This window comes from Nicotiana sylvestris, chromosome 12, assembly GCF_000393655.2.
Source record: "Nicotiana sylvestris chromosome 12, ASM39365v2, whole genome shotgun sequence".
Lineage (NCBI taxonomy): Eukaryota > Viridiplantae > Streptophyta > Magnoliopsida > Solanales > Solanaceae > Nicotiana > Nicotiana sylvestris.
The window spans coordinates 66,073,394-66,095,759 of NC_091068.1; the positions used below are offsets into that span (position 1 = coordinate 66,073,394).

Sequence of the window (22,366 nt, forward strand, 5' to 3'; positions counted from 1 at the left end):
GTAATATTATTACTTTTGTTCATAGCGCGGGAAAACACTTATACCCCCCGGTAAACAATGCTACTGTTTATACCCTAACAGGTAATGTTTAATACATATTAGAATAGCCCATTTAACCAAAAAAAAACTTTAACAAAGTAAGATTGAAATAATATTCACGTAACAAAAAATCTAAAAAACCTGACAAGACCGAACCAATCCAAACTGATGTAGTTAGTTTATTTGATTTTGATAAAAAAAAACTAACCAACCTGGTCCATATACACCTATATTCATCAGTACACAACTAGGTCTGGATAGGTTAGTTCTCTAATATTAAAAAGAAGAGCATGTATTAATTTCTCTATTTTTATCATGTAGGTTATGTGCACCTAGCCACCTAAGGTCTCATCTATGTAATATGCACACACATGATACTTTAAGAAAATTTTACCTCATATAGCAAACTATTACACCCTGTTTATTATAAACCAAAATTATTTTAAAATATTATTATTTATAGTTACCTTTTATATTTTATAGCAAAATAGATATTTATTGTATACACTTCTGTTGAGGCATGAAATACGCTATTTATATTTTTTCTCTCTCTTTCTTTCAGTTAATATACGATCTCTCTCTCACACACACACGCACACAACAAGATTTTTCTTCTTTCTCTCTCCATGATCTCTCTCTCACATAGCAAGATTGTAGGAGCAAATTTCTCATAATTGATCCTCAACATTTTTGCTCCTAAAATTCGTGATAATGATAAAGCTTTTGGCCGGTTCATGGCTTACTACTCTGCCATTCTTATTTTTCTCTTCACTCTTTATTTTTAAAATTTTCGCCATTGTTAGGTTTTGAGGAAGAAACTTCAAATTTCGTCTTTAATGGTTGATTCAACAACTCCAAAGAGGGTTACACGAGGTATACCCACTAAAGCACTCAATTTTGATAGGCCATTTTTCGATTTGTGAAACTCAAGAGGAAACTGTATTTGCAGGTTCATCAGCAACCATGAAAGCCGAGAGGCGAACAAAAATACGCAGTGGCCCTATAAAAAAGATCAATATGCGGAATCTTCGAAAAGAGCCACAGTTTCTAATATTTTTCAAGTTTCGATGCACAACTTAAATGTGAAAAAGAGAAGAAAAATTATCGATGTTGTTTCTAGGAGCAAGGGAAAAGAGGTCGCTAAAGGAAGTAGCTCGAAAACACGGAAGGACAAGGTGATTTAATTTCTTTTGTTTTGTTTTGTTTTATACATGTATTCTATATATTTCTATAACCTCCATGCTTTTTATTATACATGTATTTATGTTTATTCATCCTCATACACTGATTTTAGTTCGTACAATATTTTTTATTTTTTATATTTAATTGTATTTATACGTATTTGAGTTGAAAAAATAACAATTTTAAATACACCAACAATTCTGTCATTATTGTCATAATTCAAACTTGTATTTTGTTTGTACTGTATTTTGGATATAATGAAAAAAAATATTCATATATACATGTATTTATCTGTATTTGATCTCATAAACCACCTATATTAAACACAATAAAGTAATGTACCAACCAAGTTGTATTTATCTGTATTTTCAAGCATATATTTATCTTCTTCTTTTTTGTGGGGTTTGTATGCAGGAAATAAAATTCTTTGTTAAACACCTGCCTATTTCATCAATGCATATCAATTCCTACACTAACACCAACATAATCTCCGACGTCAAAGAAAAGCTTAGTACGCAGCAGTACAAACTATTTGGTAAAACCTATTTTTTAGGTTCACTTGTGTTTAACTGGCAAGTGCAAGTGTATCAATTGTATGCACACCATCTGTAGAGTCAAGTTTCATTAGGTCACTTTGAATTACACTTCCTCCTTCTATAATTTTTTTATCCAATGTAGTTATACACAATGAATACATCCCAAATTCCATGTTGTCCTTTTTCAACTCTACATACACCCTGAAATCCATGTCGTTGTATTCAATTTTAATTGACTTGGAACTCAAATCTATATCAAGTTTCTTCGAAATTGAAGTAATTAAATCACTGTACGAAGCATACTCCTTTATCAATATCCCTTCTATTGAATAATCGACAAAATAATTTTCATTGTTCCACTTCCTAAAATGACGAATTAGCACGGTTAAGCTTGCCATCTAGTAAATTCAATTACTAAATATTCTGTGAATACTTGTATCAATGCCAGACGGGAAAAAAATCCTATCAAGGAATGTCAAATCAAAACCTCAAACACACTCAAGAAAAAAAAAATTGTTTGTCTCTCTGAAGCTCTACAGATTGTGTTTTGTTGAAGCTGAATACAATGCTCGGTTTTGTGTTTAGCGTCTGATTAATTGATTGGGTTGATAATGAGGTGTGTTAGAATTGATTTGTCGAGTTAAATTAGGAGGGATACACGTTAATTGATCCTCTTTCCATTTTGAAACAACTGGACTCCCCTTTTTTAGGCGATTTCTGCTACTGTATTCATGAATACATAGCGCGAATACAGCAAATACAGTCAGTGTAACAACTAAATAATAGCTATAAGAAGTAATTATATATATGATAGCTATAGGAAGTTAATAGCCACGACACAATAGTGGTTTCTGAAAATTTCTCATTATATAAAAAAGAGAAAAAGTTTATGTGTGTTCATATATGTGTATGTATTACGGAGTGGACATACTAATTGTTTCTTTAATTCTGAAAAATTATACTTAATTATCAGTGGAGATAGTCTTAACATAATCTTTTTTTCCATCATCTTAACGTATACTATTATGACAGAATTAGAGTAGAAATAAATGAATATATCTACAATAATTAGCACTTCTTTTGCTTGTAAAAAAAAATCACTTCTTTTGCGTCTTTACTGAATTTTGTTTTTAAATTTTTCAACCTGAAATATCAGTGTGCTTCTTAATTATTTTTTTTCGGTTCACCAGTAGAAAAGAAAAGAAAAAGAAAAAAAACTAAAGAAATGTAAATCTTGAGAAATCAATGGTGTATAATATTAGTGCATGATAAAAAGTAAAAACACATAAATTCGTTATTTCTTTTAGTAGAATTGGTTTAAATTGTCAATATCATCACCTTTTCTATTGTTCGATCGATTAGCAAAAAAGGCTGTGAGACACTTAAGGAATTATTCTCAATAATTTTCATATGATGCAGTAGTTTTAACAGAGATATGATGTTATTTATGTATATCCACATATATTTCACACGTAGAGCATTTGGAAAGGACAAGTGCATAGAATAGGATGAAAATTTAAGTATACATATGAATAATAGGAAATCTTTTTACACTATCATGATAGTTTACTAATTTGTAATATCAAATTTATTATCATTTATGCTTATTATAACTATTTACATATAATTATCTTATAATAGTGACCAAACTATCAAATTCATACTATATATATATATATATATATATATATATAATAGTGTACCCACTTTTTTGTATAAATTATAAATGGTACTAATTAATTTCAGTTTTATTTAAGCACTAATATACAAAAAAAACTTTTTAAAAAATCCCAAATATTCTTGGATAACAGGTACAGAGTAAGTATAGAAAGTAGTTTACACTAGCGAGGAGATAAGACATATTTTCCTTAAAAACTTAACATATTGCATATATCAAAAAGGATTAGGAAATATTAGGGTCATTACTACTAGACTAGATTTAGGTTTTATGGCAATCACCTATATATATAGATAGGAAAAGGCATAATGAGAAAAAAAGAAGAGTTTCTCTTTGTCAATTTGAAGGAGTCAAAATTCATGTTACATCTCCTTTGTTTTTTGCCTTACTCTTTGTCTCACAAACTTTTCATTCTTATTCTGTTGCCTCCATCATAAGAATATATAGTTAGTTTAATTAATTAATATGGAAAAAGGAGGAGATAATGAAGATAAGAGGAGGGAGGAGGAGAAAGCAATAGATGAATGGCTACCGATAACCTCGGACCGGAATGCAAAATGGTGGTATTCAACCATGCACAATGTTACTGCCATGGTTGGTGCTGGTGTTCTTAGTCTACCTTATGCCATGTCTCAGATGGGATGGTAATTTTATTATTTCTCTTTTTTTTTTTTATATGAGTTTAGTTTAAACAAACAAGTTAATTAGGATTCAACCACAATTATTGTTAAGTATGTACAAATATTAACGTAGAACTCAGTAACTTAAAAGAGTTAGAATTCCGAACCTAAGCTTGAAATCATATCTCTGACCACAAATTAGTTTGGGTGCATGAGTCGTAGTTATTATTTGTTGTGTTGTTGTTGCGGTATTCTTCCTTTTTCTTTGGGATTTGTTGTTATTCTTCGTTATCAAATCAAATTCTACAAGGAATTGTCTTGAGTATGAATATTTTAAAATTTAGATATACTCAAATTCCGGTTTAATATAACTAACTGGTTGATATCATCTAATTATCAGTTTTTCTAAACTAGTTTTATAATTTTTGAAAAATTTTAATAACTGATTTTGGAAATCTCGTTATTTTTAAAAAAAAACTGAGTATGGAAATCTTGATTTTAATTTGTGGAAAATATTGTACTAATTGCCAGGTTTACAGTTTCAAAGAATTATTGATACTACTAGATCGCGTTTTTCTTCATTAATCGCATTTAATGTTTTGCCTTGAGAGTACGATCCAATTTGGAAAAATTATAAGATATTTTAACTGCTTGATCTTATCTTAGCGTCTACTGTTGCATATAATTATTGGAAACGAATTTTCTTTACTCATTTAATGTTTTCCACGATATATACTTTACGCATTGAATTGATACCCATAATAGTCCATTAAAATTGCATCTAAAATATTCATCATCGCTTAATTTAAGCGCCATCGGTGCACTATATGATTCTAAATAACGGTGTGTACAAATTAATCTGAACACTACGGTTATAAAAAATAAAAATAAAAAACTATAGTTACTATTTTTTTTATTTATTTAGTGTAAGATAAAATCATGTCGGCCTATTTCTTGAATAAAAATGATTCATTTTAATTAATCAATATTTGAATATAATCAACATCATGAGGTATTGTTTAGATCGAACTAATAGATGTATGATATGTTTTTTGCACATAGACCTTTCTTATTAATTAATATTAATATTAATATATGTATTATCATTTTATCCTATTCCTTTTGTTTCTTTTTCAATTTTGGTAATTATAGCTTGTTATACAAATGTGTTATTATCTGAAAAGATCAAATCAAATATGCATGTGATATAAATGTTGCAGGGGAGCTGGTGTAACGGTAATGTTACTGTCATGGATTATAACATTCTACACAATCTGGCAAATGGTGGAAATGCATGAAATGATACCAGGCAAGAGATTTGACAGGTACCATGAGCTTGGCCAATATGCTTTTGGTGAAAAACTTGGTCTCTGGATTGTTGTACCCCAACAAATTGTAGTTGAAGTTAGCACTTGTATTATTTACATGGTCACTGGTGGCAAATCCTTGAAAAAATTCCAAGAAATCCTTTTCCCAAATGCCAAACCTATCAAACTCACTTATTTCATCTTGATTTTCTCCTCTTTCCAATTTATCCTCTCTCACTTGCCAAATTTCAACTCCATCTCCTCCGTCTCCTTCGTCGCGGCGATTTTGTCCATGACTTACTCAGCTATAGCATGGACTGTTTCACTAAAGGAAAGTGGGAGAGAAGTTAGTTATGGTCCAACAAGTGAAAAAACATCAGATAATGTGTTTATGTTTCTGAGTGCATTAGGAAATGTAGCATTTGCATATGCTGGACATAATGTAGTACTTGAAATTCAAGCAACAATTCCTTCGACAGAAGATGCACCATCCAAAAAAGCAATGTGGAAAGGTGTATTAACAGCTTATATTATAGTGGCCTTGTGTTATTTGCCTGTGGCTTTCATTGGATATTGGGCTTTTGGTAATGGAGTTGATGATAACATCTTGCTCACACTACATACACCTACATGGCTTATTGCAACTGCTAACATTTTTGTTGTCGCTCATGTCATTGGGAGTTACCAGGTATCTTAGTTTCACTATTATTATTATTTCTGTACTCAAGTTTATATAATTATTACTAGTTATTTCATATTATCTAGTTAAATTACCTACGTAAGATTTTATGCAAGTAGTATTGGTCTATTGCCACAATAGCATTGTGGTTCTTTTAAGTGTCTATAGCCCGTTTGGCCAACCTTCTCCAATCCTAGAAATATTTTTTTCTCTTTCGAAAAAACGATTTTTTTCCAAAGTTGAAGTGTTTGGCCAAGCTATTGGAAGAAAAAAAAGGTGCTTTTAAGGAAAAGCATAAGCAATTTTGGAGAAGCAGAAAAAGTAGTTTCTCTCCAAAAGCACTTTTTTGAAAAGCATTTTTGACAAAAATACACTTAGAAACAGTTTTGAAAAGATCGGCCAAACATTAATTGATGTTCAGAAGTGTCTTTCTAATTAATTAGTCAAACACTAACTGTTTCTCATCAAAAATACTTTTGAGAAAATCACTTTTAAGAAAAAACACTTTTTAAAATAAATTTATTTTGTAACTTGGCCAAACAGGCATAATTTTCAAATGGTCATTTTCATATATACTAGCTCGAAAAGTTCCATACTAAGGGATGTCTCTGCACTCCACTGTCTACAATAATAACAAGTAATTACTCAATACAAATAAAATATGTCAACCTAAAAAAAGAGTATATAACTTGTTTTAGCAGACTAAAATAGTTAGTATAATAAAATGTCCGTGCATATATATAAATTTAATCCTTTATCTATAATTGAGGGAAACTACTTCCCTCAATTGATGTGCCTCAATTGATAATATATTATGACCAACTTAGATGCTAGTATGTTACCTAATTAATCTCTTGTATATTACTTAATTTTTATTTCAGGTTTATGCAATGCCAGTGTTTGATATGATAGAGACATACGCGGTGAAGTCATTGAGATATAAACCTTCCACTATTCTACGTGTTTGTGTGCGCACGGTTTTTGTCGGTAAGTTATTTACTTGTTTATTAGAAAATATTTTCGCACAATTAGAAAATAAACTGAAAAAGTTGTTTAATTGCTCTTTTTTATGTATTTTTTTTTTTAAATTCTTGCTATGGTCTTCTGTTATTGTAGCATTTACATTGGTGGTGGGCATGACAATACCATTCTTTGGTGGTTTGATGGGATTCTTTGGAGGTTTTGCTCTGGCACCAACCTCATATTATGTAAGTATATTCATTTCATAGATAACTCATTAAATCAGAAGTTACGACTATATTATACTCGTATGAAAAAGATATTTAACATTTACTATGTTTTTAATTTCTACCTACAGCTTCCATGCATCATCTGGCTTATTATAAAAAAGCCCAGACGGTTTGGCTTGTCATGGTGTACGAACTGGGTAAGTTTACCAAAAATTAAATAATATTTACTCGCACTCAATGTTTACATTAAATTAAATAATTAGAACTTAGCAGTTAAAAATTAAATAATATTCTCACATCAATATATTACTTAACTATGATAAATTAATATTCGTGCTACTTAGCCCTATCTGTTTTTGTTCATGTTGCAGCTGTGCATCATAGTGGGTGTACTTTTGACTCTTACATCTCCCATTGGTGGATTATGGAGTATCATCAAATCTGCCAAGACTTATCGCTTCTACACCTGATCGATACGGCCAATCTGATTTTCTTTGTATTTTTCTTTTTAGATGTTAAATTATGTGCCCTATTCTGCCTGTTAATTTATTGTAAGGCAGAGATGCAGAGTTTTACGATAATAAGGATGTTTGCTAAAGTTTGAATTATAATTTTTTTTAACAATTGAACTGTTTTCACTTGATCTCTTTTAAAAGATCCAAAGCTTGTTTTCTAATAGCATAAAAAGAAAAAGTGGAATTTTTAGAATGAATTGTATATTAAAAAAAAAAAAAGTTATGGACATTAATGAGCAGCGAACTGCTAAAGATTATGTAAACTTATTAGCTAAATTGTTTTCGAACTTTGGATGTGTTAATTAAAGTGCTACAAATAAAAACAAATGACATAAGAGGAGGATGGAACTTTCGACATTTCGTGACGTGATACAATTTCTGTTAATATGTTCTTAAAAAGCACTTTAACTTATTCCTAGAACCTTAATTCTTGTGCTCCTAATTTGAAAGGGACTATACTATATTCCTTCCGTTTCAATTTATATGATCCTATTATTATTTGGAGAGTCAAATAAAGTATTTTATTACTTCTTTTTTTTCAAATCTTTGTGACTTATAATTTTTATGTAGTTTCTAAATATTTAAGTTTTGTTTCAAAATATTTGAAAATTCTAAAAAATTAATTCATTTGATCCTCATACTCCGAAAAAGTTTACATAAATTAAAACGAATGAAGTATCCTCAGATTTTAATATTAGCAAATAAAGTTTCTTAAAACAAGATCCAAGGTAATGTATTGCAAAAATATGACTAACATCTTATTAACTTGAATTAACCCTTGATAATATAAATAATAATATTACTAAGTAAAGATAAAAGTCATATATCTTGTAAGAATACTATAATATAAATAAGTATAAACAAAAAAGTCAACATTAAATTTTTTGCTTATATTTGTGTAGGCGTAAAAACATTAAATTCTTATTAAAATTTGACTTTAGAACTTTATGCCTTTAGTCCTTTCTAGGTCGTATTTTAGTACTGCTTATTAGATAGATGAGTTTGTTATTTCTTTATGATTAGTAAGGTAAAGTTTGGCCTTTCTTGCTTGTACTTTTCTATTTGAGTTTTTGGGTAAATGTCTGAGTTATCCAAAATTTGTCCCCAAAAAAGAAAAACATGGGAGCAACTTACCTAAGATCCAAAAAAACTTTCACTTTTTGATAAAACTTTCCTTGCATCCCTTAGTGAGTAAAAGTTAATATATAACCATGAAAATTTAGCAAACAACATTTTTGAAAGTCTGTCAAATTGGAACAAATACTCACATCAATGATTGGCCGTTATGATCCTTTAATATATTACAACGAATAAATTTTTTTTGTTGAATAAGGTACGAGTATATTGACAATTGACTTCTAGCAAGGATTGACCTCATAAATAGTCTGCAAGATGAAGACCATTGCCTTCGTTGGGAGCTGCATGCATATCACCGGAGAAGGCAATGAGATATTATGGTAAGCAAAAAGAAAAAGCTTTCAATTATTGCAAGCTTTCTCTTAAAAGGAGACAGTTTAAGAACCGTAATATAAAGCTTGTCCAACTAAATTAAACATTATCAAGAAATATTCATGTCTCTCGACTATTTTTCAAGAACCAGCAAGCAAGACAGAAAAAACCCACTGTGAAATCATGAGGGTGGGGTGGGGATGGGGGGTTAGTATATTGGGAATCCTTCTAAGATTTGGGAACTCCAGACTTATAAACATTATTGGTGAATTCAGCATAGTAAAGCAAATTCCCATTGTGAAAAATTAGCATGTAAAATTTGAAGATCTTTGTAATAACCCGACTCCGAACATGCCTTAATACCTTCGACGTAACATGTTTAAGTTCGGGGACAAGAGTTTAAGTAATATGGAAACGATATTATATTTTTCTAACTAGGAAAAAAAGAGTAACTAACACGTGATACATGCACTTCTTTGAGATTTCGTTGACAATAAGAATTTCATAAAATGTATTGTTATAAATGACTTACTTTAAGTATCAATATGAAGTTGGGTGGAAGTAATATTATACCATCAAAAATCAAAGTAACTATATGAAGTTAGTTTATCAAAACTTGTTAACATATTTAAGAAATTAATACTTAAATATTTAGTAGTTAAGGCGTCTATGAGACAAAAAATAGTTCACTAACTTACCCTAAAATCTGAAAAACTGCTATAACCCATTTCCTATGGAAATACTTGGGTTTGGCTTACCTAGTTTAACATGTCTACTTTTAAAATTCTTAATGGTTCACTAATTATCCTATTTCCCACAATTTAGAATTCTTCAAACTGCCATTGCAGACCTACAAAGACCACCCCTACCCCATTAGCTCTCAAAAGAAAGTTACATATAAGATACCTACATGACCAACATCTCCATAACCTCTTTCCCACTATAACCTTCAAGCATATTTAGTCATCAAGCCTTCTTACCAGGGGCAGATTTACCTTATGAGGTAGGAGTACTGTTTACCTTCAAAATCGGATAACAATTAAATTTATAAGTAGTTTTAAGGATACGTGGATCAATTTGACATAAAGCGGTAAATTGGATTAAATTAAATAAGTAAAGGTAAAAATAAATTCAGATCGCACACGTAGGATAGTTTCAGCCTTAGTGAAATCTTCCCCCTTCATCCGGTGTCACTGTAACCAGCACTGATGAACAAGATAAGAGCTAATGACAGAGAAAAATAATAATATATTGCCTTGGAATGTGTGTTACAACCTGTGTTATGAAACATTAGACCCCCTTTATATAGTAGGAAAGTCTCATCCTATGTACACTTCTTACAAAAAGAAAAAAATTTCTAATTAACTGATTGTCGATTTCCTATCGATACGTGCCGAGATCCCCTCTGTGATATCTGGTCGGTCACGGATATCACGACCCTCTATTGGTCGTGCTTGATTACCTGACAACTCCTTCGAAGTTAATCGAGGTTAGGAACGATCCCAAACCATGACCCCGATATTCTCGAGGGTGGGCGTTATGGTCCCGAACTCCGAATCGATAAAGGCATGTACCTCAGTCTCGGCCCCTTGTGATCATATCTTGAGCTTGGATTATCATGTCGGAGATCGGGGTGTATCACGAGACCAATTTTACCCGTATACAGATAGTCCCTTCATTTCTCGGAGAGTAAACGACGAGAAACGACATAAGCTCCTGAGTCCTACTTCGATACGTCGTGATAGAAACGACAAAACATTCGAAATATCTCGTCAGCCACATCAAAACGACATTAAATGCGTGTCAGCACTATTTGGGAAAAGTTGTAGATGGCCACGTCATTTCGGTCATTCATTTCAATTGATGGTATTCTGCAACGTGTCGCGACTTTAAATTAGGCGCTTTGTGGGAGGCAAACCATGTTTCTTTTTATTTCTTTGTTACTTTTGTAACTAGGTGTTATTTTTATGCTAACTTGATTTGAAGTGTGTTGCAGGGATGAGTGTGCCTTACAAGAATTGTGGACATAAAATCTGGTTAAGTGTTCAAAGAATTGCGGACCACAAGTGCATTGTGCGGACCGCCCAATCATGATTGCTGTAACAAAAGTGTTATGCGGCCGCACAATTAACTTGCGGACCGCACAAATGGAGGATGAAAAATGATAACTCTCTGAAGTTGGTCTTTCAGAAAAATAGTCGATCTGCAGCTGCAACAAAAAAATTGTGGTCCGCAACAAGGGATTTGCGGTCGCACACAAAATTCTATGGACTACAGATAAAATGATGGTTTAAGCTCACAAAGTAATAGAGTGCGGTCCGCAACTGAAATTTTACGGCCACACTCGCTCCTCTTTCCATTCGAAAATCGATGAGTATAAATAAGAGGGTTAGGGCTAATGTTACACTTTTCCCTCTTTGAGCATACGCAATACTAAAATTGAAATCTTCTGGTGAATCATCTGCCCACACACCTAACAATTGTAGATCACTCATTCCTTGAACTCATTCATATCTGGTATGCTTCAATTACTTGTTAGACTTTTGCATTTTTTTAGTTTAATTTATAGCTTTTTAATCAGTTTTAGGCCATTTGTCAGTAGGACTCAATTGTACAACCATGTGAGGGTAAATCTATAGTGGGTTATCTAATACTTGCTTATTGGGGACTGGGCAAACATAATTTCATGCTTCTATGTTATTGCCATGTCAAAAATTGCACAAAATTTGCAAAACCTTGTTAGTCATACTGGACTATTCGTAATTGTTTAAATTCTGCGGCCGCACTTGAAATTGTGCAGTCCATAGAAGTGAGTCTAGGGAAACCTTAGTAAAGAATGGGTCTGAAAACTGCAAGAAAATTGTGCGGACCGCAGAAATCCCATTGCGGCCGTAGAATAGCCATTTTCCTGTTATCAGGGAGTTTACAAATTTGCGACTCACATGCGTGGCCGCAAGACAAATTATGCGGACCGCATATCAACCAATTCTCTGTTATCATAGATTTGGCATATTTTTTATTTCTGAGTTGTGGCCGCAAGAAAAAATGTGCGGACCGTAATCCACAAATATGGCCGCAAGAGAGAATTGTGCGGTTCGTAAGGCCCAATTTGCGGCCGCAAGGAAAAATATGTGGATCGTAGATCCTTATCCTACAAGCATGTTTCCACTGTGTTCCTCATTGTGTTTTTTGGTGTGTCTTTACATATCTCTCTGTATGTATGAATTTGAATTACAACTAACAATTACCTTTGCTTGATACAGAAAATAGTTCAATCTAGAGGCTGAGGTGATACTTCAAAAGGGAGGGGTGAACCTTCCAGGGGTCGATCCAAGAGTGCTTTACCCCTCGGCCTACAAAATATAATTACAAAGAAAGCTACAGTCGGCAGAGGGAGAGGTGCAGATCTCTCTGAGTCAAGCTCTTATGTCCCATCTAGGGAAGCATCAGAGGGCAACCCAGCCTCAGTTCAAGAGCAGTCGGCTGTCCAGTTAAAGCGCCAGGGAGATATCAACTCAGGGATGAGTCATCCATATCTCATAGCACTTCCGAGGGTTCGAAAAGTGCTAGTTAGGTTTCTGAGCCATCCATTTCACTTGTCCCTAAGGCACCAGATACAACAGTTCAGGACATCCCCGATGATGGCAGAGGGGGAGATGCTACAACTGTCGGCCGTGAAAGGTCGAAGAAAAAAGAGGTCTGGGAGGACCATTTTGTTAGTTTGACTGCCTTCACTAGCCTTTCACACTTGGTGGCCAGTGAGGTCACTCACTCTTGAGTGACAATTTCAGTTGAAAGTTCTAGAGATGTATAACCCTGCAGTTCTAAGATAGTTTAGAGAATGCAAAGGGTGGATGTGGTTTACCCAGAGTGTGGTGGATGCTAAGGAGTACCTTATCCGGGGAATCTATGCCAATGTGGCTCATATCAAAAAGGGGACAAAGGTAACCAAAGTGAGAAACCTCAAAGTGCGATTTGATCAGCACACATTAAACACGTACTTGGGATTTGATGATGTCGAGCCCACAAAGTACTTAGAGAAGTGTGCACTTGGGGATGCAACTCGTCCTTGGTTAGCGGACATTCTAGCTGCACTAGGACCACCAATACCATGGATCACAACATGGGTGCCTATCCATAGGAGCACTCTAAGTTTCGAGGCAACGGGGTGGCAAACCTTTGTCTGCAGCAGACTACACCCCAGCCAGAATGAGACCTATCTTCCGATTCCTCGGAAAGTATGTCTAGGTATCCTATCAATGTGGGTGCCATGATATCTGCTAACATCTGAGTGATTGCTCGGCAAGAAGACTCATCTTACCCGTATCCTAACACTATTACAGAGTATCTCACAGATGAGAGGGTGGAGCCAAAGGATTATGATACAAAGGTGCGGCGGAAGAATCCTTTTCTCATGGTACTCATTGATGGATGCAAAAAACCCTAAGAGAAAAGGTTAGTCATCTACAACCACAAGCCAGGCTGATGAGCCAGCGGTGGTAGTTACGGAGGTAGTTGATGTTCCATCCATTTCGATCGAGCCTTTATCTAGTGCCACAGCTATGCCTTCCCTATCATCTTCAGTTCCTACTGCAGTCCCTGTCACAAGTTCCACCTCGGCCTTGAGGTCGGTGCTCATGCCTACTGCCCCACTTTTTGGGCTGCGAATCTCCCAAATATTGGCGAGTCTCAATAACTGGATGCAGATATCCATCAGTACTATTGCAGTGCAGTCCTCTATTCAAGCACCTCAGATTCCCCTACCAGTTAAAGAGACATTGAAGAAGCTCCTGGAGAACCAGACTACTATTATGGCAACTTTGGTACAACATGGGTCGTGATCGAAGGGCTAGAAAAAGAAGTAAAGAAAAAGATAAAGTCCCAGGCTACCAAGAAGTCAGTTAACAAGCTCCGGAGATAGGTGACCAAGATTGCAGCAACCGGAGATCTTCCCTCTAACTTGTTGATTGACCTAGGTCCTACAACACCATCAGCATCATTGGCACCAGCTGGCCAGTTCCAGACCTAGCTGCCGACACTGCCGAGGTAGAGCGTCAGATGTTCACCAACCCAGCCACTCCCAGAGTTAAGGATGATGAGATCCAGTTGGATGAGCCTGAGGGCGGTGACATTGCTGGGGACACAAAGATGTCCAAGGAGCCATAGGGAGTCTTCTTCACTCTTTCCCTTCCTTTACTCTTATTTTGTTAAGCATTGAGGAAAATGCTTGTTTTTATTGGGGGGAAGGGGTGGAGTTTATTTGATCTTATTTGATAATTCTGATACATTTGGCTTGTAACTAACTTGATACTTTTTTTCATTTTCTTACTCATTATGTATATATTCTCTTTCTTCTCTCATTATGTATATTCGTTCTGCTTTTAATAATTTTCGCTTAGTAGCTTATTTATGTTTGTTTCCTTATTAGTTAGTGTTTGATTTAGTAGCTTCTTTTTATATTTCAGTAGATAATAAGCCTTTGATTTTCTTAATACCACAGTTCTTTCCAAAGGTAGTTATTGTGTTAACCGGGTGACTCGTCCCAACGATGGATATATGGCGTGACAACCTTCTTAAGGGAATGAGTCCGTTTTATGTTTAGGTAATTATAGTAGTAGTAATGAATAAAAAGACATGATTAAGTCAAACTCGAAGAGTCAAACATGCTTCATTTGGAACTAACACATTTAACTAGTGCGTATGGTTAGAGACAAGTTTTTTAAAAGGATATAGCTCTAGTCAGTGTCTTTGTGACTCTTGTGTTGACTTTGGTACTATGGGGTGGTCTAATTGGACCATAGTTATCTTCAATCTTGAAAGTTGTCATTGTGGACCCTCGACCCTACTCTCTTTAACAATCTAGTGTGTGAGGAGTGAGATGCTTTGTTGCTAGTCCAAGTACCCGTGCGAAAAGTCTAGAACTTGGCCCGAATGTGTTTTAAGGCAAAATCCTAAGTTTTGCTTGGCTTGAGAAATGATTGTAGGCTTTCCTTGGCACGTTTGAGTTTTCTATTGCCTACCAATGATGTCATCCCTAGTCAACCCCTTCGAACATTTAGCCTTTCTCATTTGAAAACAATGTTACAAGCATTTACCTATTTAATTGTGACCCTTTCTTGGCACTCAAGCTTTCCGTGACACTCATGTGAAACAAATGGCTAAAAACGTAAGTTTGGGGGATAGAAGAGGAAATTGAAAAAGGTATCGAGGCATAAAAAGAGAAAATAAATGATTAAAAGAAAAGAAAAGAACAAAAAGAAAAATGCAAAAAAAAGTGCATAAGTGGAAGAATTGAAGGGATTCAAAGAGAGGTAATGATCCCAAACATGGAGAAAAATGAATGTAATGATCAAGAAAGGGTGACGTTAAGTCTCTCTAGTCCCCCAAGGAAGAGAAAGTACCTCAAGGAATTGGCAAAGTGCGAGCTGAGGAATGAAAAGATGAAGTGCTTAAGGAAGGTATAACCACTTACCCATATTGTATCAAACCCTGATCCAAAAGCCTTCATTACATCATGAAAGAAGTCCCACTTGATTTTGATCGAGTGAACTTACATTAGTGGAGATCTACACGAGGGGCAAGCCTATGGTACTTGAAACCGTACTTGTGACATTCTCTTGAGAGAAATGAGTGAACCTTTAATGAATCTTTGAATTAAGTGCTAAATTCTTAAGTGAGCTTGGCAAATGGAAAGTAGATGAGGAAGAGTTTGGAGTCCACCATGACCTATAAGATAGAGCGAGGGTCCTTGATGAGTAAAGTCAACTCTTAATGCTCGAATGTCACATTGGAATTACATGTGCATAAATATTTTACGTGTCGCCTTGTCAATAATGTATGAGTGGTGTGGGTAATGGTCCCAACTGAGGTGTGAATGGCTCACCCCGTGGCTAGCTGTAGTGAACCTCAACTACTGGAGGTGAGAACTAATTTATTTGTTTGAGGACAAGAAAAGACTTAAGTTTGGGAGAGTTGACAAGTGGGGATTTTGCCTGCTTATTAGCGCCTTTTAGCTTTTGTTTTAGCCTAAAAGCATTGAACTATATTCCCGAAATTTATGAAATTGAGCAAAATTGGGGGAATGATGGAAGTTGATCTCCAAGATGAAATTTGACTCAAAAAAGAGTAATCCGAGGTACAAGGAAATAAAAAGGCACATAAGCTTAAAAAGTGCGGTCCGCAGAAGGAATTTTGCGGCCGCAAAAGAAAGTGCGGACCCAATTTCCATCTGCGACCGCAAACAAAGAAGGAAAAATTATCAAACATTTGCGCAAATTGCGGACTGCACATGAATTGTGCGGCCGTAAAGCTGAGCTAAGAGTCGAAGATCAGAGAGTATGCAAAAAGACCAAGTCCAGAAGCCTCTATAAATTGTGAACCGCTCAAGAATTATGCGGCCGTAGTCCTAATTATGCGGACCGCAGAAGAGTCTCCTCGTGGCCGCAGTTCAGAAATATGTAGCAGCAAACCTCCAATTCCTGACAAATGAAGAAATCTGCGGACTGCACATGGAATTGTGCGGCCGTAGAACCTCCTAAGGGGCATTTTTGTCTGCAACTTTTAGTTTTGTATAAATAGACGAGTTTCATGAAATTAGGTCAAGTTTGAACATCTAAAAGTACTGTAGCTGTTTTTCTTTGCCTCTTTAGGAAGTTTTAGCTTATTTTGGTATTTTAACATTAGATTTCTTTATTTTAATCTTCTAATATGAGTTTTATTAGCTTTTCTTCTTTGTTTTCTTCAATACCCATTATGAGTAGCTAAATTTTTACTAGGGTTATAACCCAACCCTAGTGTGTAAACCTTATGGGTGATTAATTTTATGTTTGTTTATGATTGTGTGTTTATTATTTAGCTAGTTCATGCTTCAATTGTAGAATTAATGGTTGCAAATATTTATACATGCCCACTTGACTTAGTCTCTACTTGAGAAAAAAGGGACCTAGTCTAAGATAACTTAGCTCACAAGGAATTGGGTCAATTGAGAGATTGATTAACCCAATTAAAAGGTTCAACCTAAAGATAGTAGCAACCCGACTTGAGCTCTTATCAACTATTTTGGTTGATACTCATTTGGTCTTGAGAAAGCTAAATTGGGTAAAACTACTCTCTGACCGAGAGGTATTGAGTGGGCAACATAAAGTTGTGAGCTATAATATACCCCAATCAACAAAAGGAGCATTAAAGTCTTTATCCCATTAGGCAAACACCTAGGTCATGGTCACAACCCTGGGCTTTTTATATATTTGAAAAAATCTTAAAAACAATTATCTCTAGTCTTCTGTCTTTATTTTGCAATCATTAGATTAATATTAGATATAGAAATAAAAATCTCATTGTGGAAGTGCAATCTAGATACTTCATTTGCTCATTCTGAATATATACTCCTAGCTCCCATCTTAGCTCCCTATGGATTCGACCCCGACTCTTCGTTGGATTTTATTGTTGCATATGACCGTGTCATATCTCTTTTGAGGTGTGCATTTGGACGTAATCAGTGTGTCGCCTTGGGGCGCACCTGTGTTATTTGTGAAGAAAAGGATGGGAGTATGCGGATGTGCATTAATTACCGCTAGTTGAACAAAGTCACCATCAAGAACAAGTATTCGTTGTCGCGCATTGATGACTTGTTTGACCAGTTACAGGGTTTTAGGGTGTTTTCTAAGATTGACTTGAGATCTGGGTATCATCAGTTGAAAATTCATGATTCGGATGCTCCGAAGACGACTATTCAGACCAGGTATGGGCGCGATGAGTTTTTAGTGATTTCATTCGGCTTGACTAATGACCCGATGATATTTATGGATTTGATGAATCGGGTGTTCAGGCCGTATCTCGACTCATTTGTCATTGTCTTCATTGATGAAATATTGATCTACTCGCGTAGTATGTAGGAACATGAGCAGCATTTGAGGTTAGTGCTTCAGAACTTGGGGGAATAGAAGTTATATGCTAAGTTCTCCAAGTACGAGTTCTAGTTGGATTTCGTGGCTTTCTTGGGGCATGTGGTATCATGTGAGGGTATTAAGGTGGATCTTAGGAATATCGAGGCAGACTACAGTTGGCCTCGTCCAACTACACCGACCGATATTAGGAGTTTCTTGGGGTTAGCAGGTTATTTTTGTTGGTTCATGGAGGGCTTCTCGTCTATTGCGGCACCTTTGACTATATTGACCTAGAAGGGTGCTCCGTTCAGATGGTCCAATGATTGCGAGGTGAGTTTCCAGAAGCTCAAGACCGCTTTGACTACAGCACTGGTGTTAGTGTTGTCCTCCGGTTCAGGGATGTATACCGTGTATTGTGACGCTTTGCACGTTGGCTTGGGTTGTGTATTGATGTAGGAGGGGCGAGTTATTGCATATGTTTCATGTCAGCTGAAGCCCCACGAGAAGAATTACCACGTACATGATTTGGAGTTGGCCGCGATAGTCATGTTCTCAAGATCTGGAGGCATTATCTTTATGGGGTGTCCGGTGAGGTTAACACTAATCACCGCAGTTTTGCATCATTTATTTAAGCAGAGGGACCTTAATTTGAGGCATCGCAGGTGGCTCAATTAGAAGACCGATTTAATTTTTGTTAAGGCAATTGTCAAAGATCGATTAATGAAGTGTACTTAACACGATTTACCATTACTTTTGCCAATTTTTACCTTTATTTAATGTGTGTGTATACATACATATATATATATATATATATATATATATAATTAAGAGTTGTGCTTCATTGAATCAGTCACCACCTGAAATTAATCAAGTGATTATCTTGCTCAAATTAAATGCAAATCAACAAATTATTAACTTAAAATAGGGAGTAAATGCACACACAAACTAGCTCTCTTAGCATAGAAGAGATGATCAAAGGAGCATATTCAATTAATTGATGATCAAATAATGTTAGTCGAATACCAAGAACCAACATTAAAAAATCTGGATAAGGAACCAGAATTATAGAATTTCCAAGTCTAACATGCAATTCAGATAGATAAATATAGGATCCTCTACACTAGTCACTAAGGAACCAGAAATATAAATATCCAAGGTTAACATGCAATTCAAGATAAATAATATAGGATCCTCTAGACTAGTCACTCGTACAGACAAGAGACAAGATGATGATAAAGAGTGAGAAAGGGGGTCCCGCCATCTCAAATAAAGCACTTCCTTACGTATTTTTTGATGGTTTACATATTATGTCCAAATTAGGAGATGCCCGAGTGAACCCCACCAACTCCTTTAAGATCTCCAAGCATTGGCTTTCATGAACTCTTTCTGCATCTTCCAGAAGGATGGCCTTCTGGAGTAAAGGTGCAGATGCAAGTATAAACATTATAAAGAGCATTTTGGTTCTTGAACGATGGAAATTTTCTATTTTAAATTTTTTAAGCTTGTTGAGTCTTAGTGTCATGTACGCTGGTCGTTCAAAATGATTTACATTGGCTTCCATGCCTCCTTTCTTCTTCTTCCAGATCAACAAAAGTAGAAGGTCCTCTAAATTGGGAGAACTTCCAAACAATCTTAGAAGATAAAATAATTGATTTTCATCATTAAAATTGAAGTTAAATAAAAAAAGTGCCTTCAACCTATTGAGGCATGTGGATAGCCTCTCTTCTTCAGTACCATAAGCAAAACACTTGAGGTAGTAGCCATCCAAAGAAAGACGCTTTATCACAGGCCAGCAGTTGAGAAGATAAGTCGAGTTCATCGGTTTATCTCGATTTTTTTCTGATTTTGCAAGTATAACTGTTTTCAGCTTCCGACAGTCCATGAAATGACCTAACACGAGAGTTTTGGTGTTCCTTGTAAAGAAAAATATATGCAAAAGATCTGAAGCATATATTTTTGGAAGATCACCGCACACCCTAACCTGCAGACTTAAAAGGTTTGGCATCCACAAGCAAGAAGTTGAAACGTCAAATTCTAAGGCGACTTCAAGTAGTGAAAGTGTATACGGTCGAAATCAGGTATGCCCGATTTAATAGACTCGAAGTGTAGCTTCAATCCCGAGTTCAGAATGGACCGAGTTCGAGCCCGATGGCGGAGTACAATGCTCGAAGATCGAGGTACGCGACGGACATCAAGGTCCGAGGTCAAGTATGACCAACCCCGAGATGATGTCGTTCTGGGTTTGTAATAGAGGAGCAAGATTCCCACAACGTCCCTAAGATCATGGCGTAAATTCCGGAATAGATTTGTACGAGTTTGTACGGATTTGTACTAGGTAGTTGGACAGTTGTCCTAATAAGATTCCTTACTAAAAATGGAAGTGTACCTTATTTAGGGTTTCCACTACTATATAAAGGGGACCCCAATCATTTGTAACCATCATCAATCATTGGCAAAAGAATATACTCTCTCATTTTCTTGCTCAATACTCATCAGAATTGTCTCTTAAATTTATTGTCTTTACTTTACTGTTCTTATTGACCAACCTCGAGGCCACCATAGCTAGAGGTCAAGACTTGCTTTAGTACTATTTTGATTCAACTTACTTCTTTCATTTATACGTTAGACTTCTTGGTTATTAATTAGTATTGAATTAAATCGCATATCTTTAAAACCATAAACAAGTTTAATTGTAACTCATATTTTCGAGGTAAACAGTTTGGCGTCCACCGTGGGGCTAAAGATAATAGTGCTTATTTCAGTACTGATTCTGATAACACATATTATTTTCACACTTGTTCTTGTCAAGAATTTTTGTTCTAAGGTTAAATCATGTCAAACTCATAAAACGCACTCGTACAAGGTGATGATGGTCTTGGATTTCATGGGGAAAACAACAATGTAGCTACTCCGGGAGCTGGTGTACCACCGATTAACCCTGGGGAAGTGCCAAATGTGGAACAAGTCGATGTTAGTTCACACATAGCTTTGAATGCAGATTTAGGTGCAGACCCTGGAGGAAGTGTACGCAGGGAAGTTCGATCTGGTGGTCAAGGAACACGGGGAATAGGAGACGGGGGAGTTAGCCTCCAAGTAATATTCGATATGTTACAAGCTCAACAGGTTGTTGTCGCTCAGCTTCAAGTCAGCACAAAACTCCAAGTGAGGTCGAACCAGAAATCACTCGTCGTACTGAGCCGGTGCTTGTAATATCAAACGGTAATGGCTCGGGGACTGATCCTACGATTATGAGGATGATCGAGGAACTCACCAAAAGAATCGAGTCGGGAGAGAAATAGATTGAGGATAATGACAAAAAAATAAAGATGTACAACTCCCGTGTTGATCGAATATCGGGGGAACCCCCGGTCTTAAAAGGTTTGGATGCCAAAAAGTTCGAACAGAATTCGTTTCCTCAGAGTGCGGCCCCAAAACCTATTCCTAAAAAGTTCAGTATGCCTGATATACCTAAATACAACGGGATGAGCGATCCTAATGAACATATTATCTCATACACTTGCAGGATTAAAGGAAACGACTTAACTGATGATGAGATCGAGCCCGTATTGTTGAAAACATTTGGGAAAAGTTTGTCAAAAGGAGCAATGATTTGGTATCATAACTTGCCACCAAATTCTATCGATTCGTTTGCTATGTTAGAAAACGCCTTCATAAAGGCACATGCGGGGCCCATAAAGGTTGCAATAAGGAAATCGGACATTTTCAAGATAAGACAAAGGAGTGATGAGATTCTAAGGGAGTTCGTATCCCAATTTCAAATGGAGCGAATGGAATTACTATCGGTATCGGATGATTGGGCCATGAAAGTTTTTAGTTTGATCGCATCACGATAGTTGAAGTAAAATCTGATCGAGTATCCAGTTGTGACTTGGGCAGATGTATATAATCGTTATCAGTCAAAGATCAGGGTCGAGGACGACCATCTAGGAGCCCCATCGGGCTCAATTCATCCAAATATATTGGCAGTTAAGGCCCCGAGGCATACAGACAGGCAACTAAGATCAAATAGGGAATGGTATCAGCCATATGTCGCAGATCGAAGAACCAACGGCTCGGGGAACAATCCTCCTCGGAATGATCGAGGATGGAATTCTCGGGAACTTATGAGTAAGAATGGTTTTGGTAAACATATCGATCCCGCAGAAGCACCTCGATTGTCGGAGTATAATTTCAGTGTTGATGCATCGGGGATTGTATCGGCTATTGGAAGGATCAAAGACACTAGGTGGCCCAAGCCTATACAAATCGATCATTTTCAAAGAAAT

General features: G+C 35.7%; 2 protein-coding genes across 2 annotated transcripts in view; one reads left to right on the forward strand and one right to left on the reverse strand.

The window, feature by feature from the left end:
• The first annotated feature begins 3,925 nt into the window (after positions 1–3,925).
• Positions 3,926–7,701, forward strand: LOC104213322 (lysine histidine transporter-like 2). The gene is made up of 6 exons (XM_009762805.2): positions 3,926–4,079; positions 5,276–6,050; positions 6,923–7,028; positions 7,158–7,249; positions 7,360–7,428; positions 7,603–7,701. Exons 1-6 carry the CDS (start codon positions 4,009–4,011, stop codon positions 7,699–7,701), a joined length of 1,212 nt encoding a protein of 403 aa, XP_009761107.2. The 5' UTR covers positions 3,926–4,008.
• Positions 7,702–9,087: 1,386 nt separating this feature from the next.
• LOC104243806 (F-box/FBD/LRR-repeat protein At1g13570-like) overlaps positions 9,088–22,366 on the reverse strand; it is a 46,742-nt gene continuing 33,463 nt past the window's right edge. The window contains exon 6 of the transcript XR_011404503.1: positions 9,088–9,164. The gene's annotated coding sequence lies outside the window, so the exon portion shown is untranslated. The remainder of the gene's footprint in view (positions 9,165–22,366) is intronic.

Coding starts and splice junctions, on each gene's coding strand:
- LOC104213322 (XM_009762805.2), top strand. CDS start 4,009: ATGCACAATGTTACTGCCATGGTTGGTGCTGGTGTTCTTAGTCTACCT. Junction 7,250..7,359: donor TGGCACCAACCTCATATTAT/GTAAGTATATTC, acceptor TTCTACCTACAG/CTTCCATGCATCATCTGGCT. Junction 7,429..7,602: donor TGTCATGGTGTACGAACTGG/GTAAGTTTACCA, acceptor TTCATGTTGCAG/CTGTGCATCATAGTGGGTGT.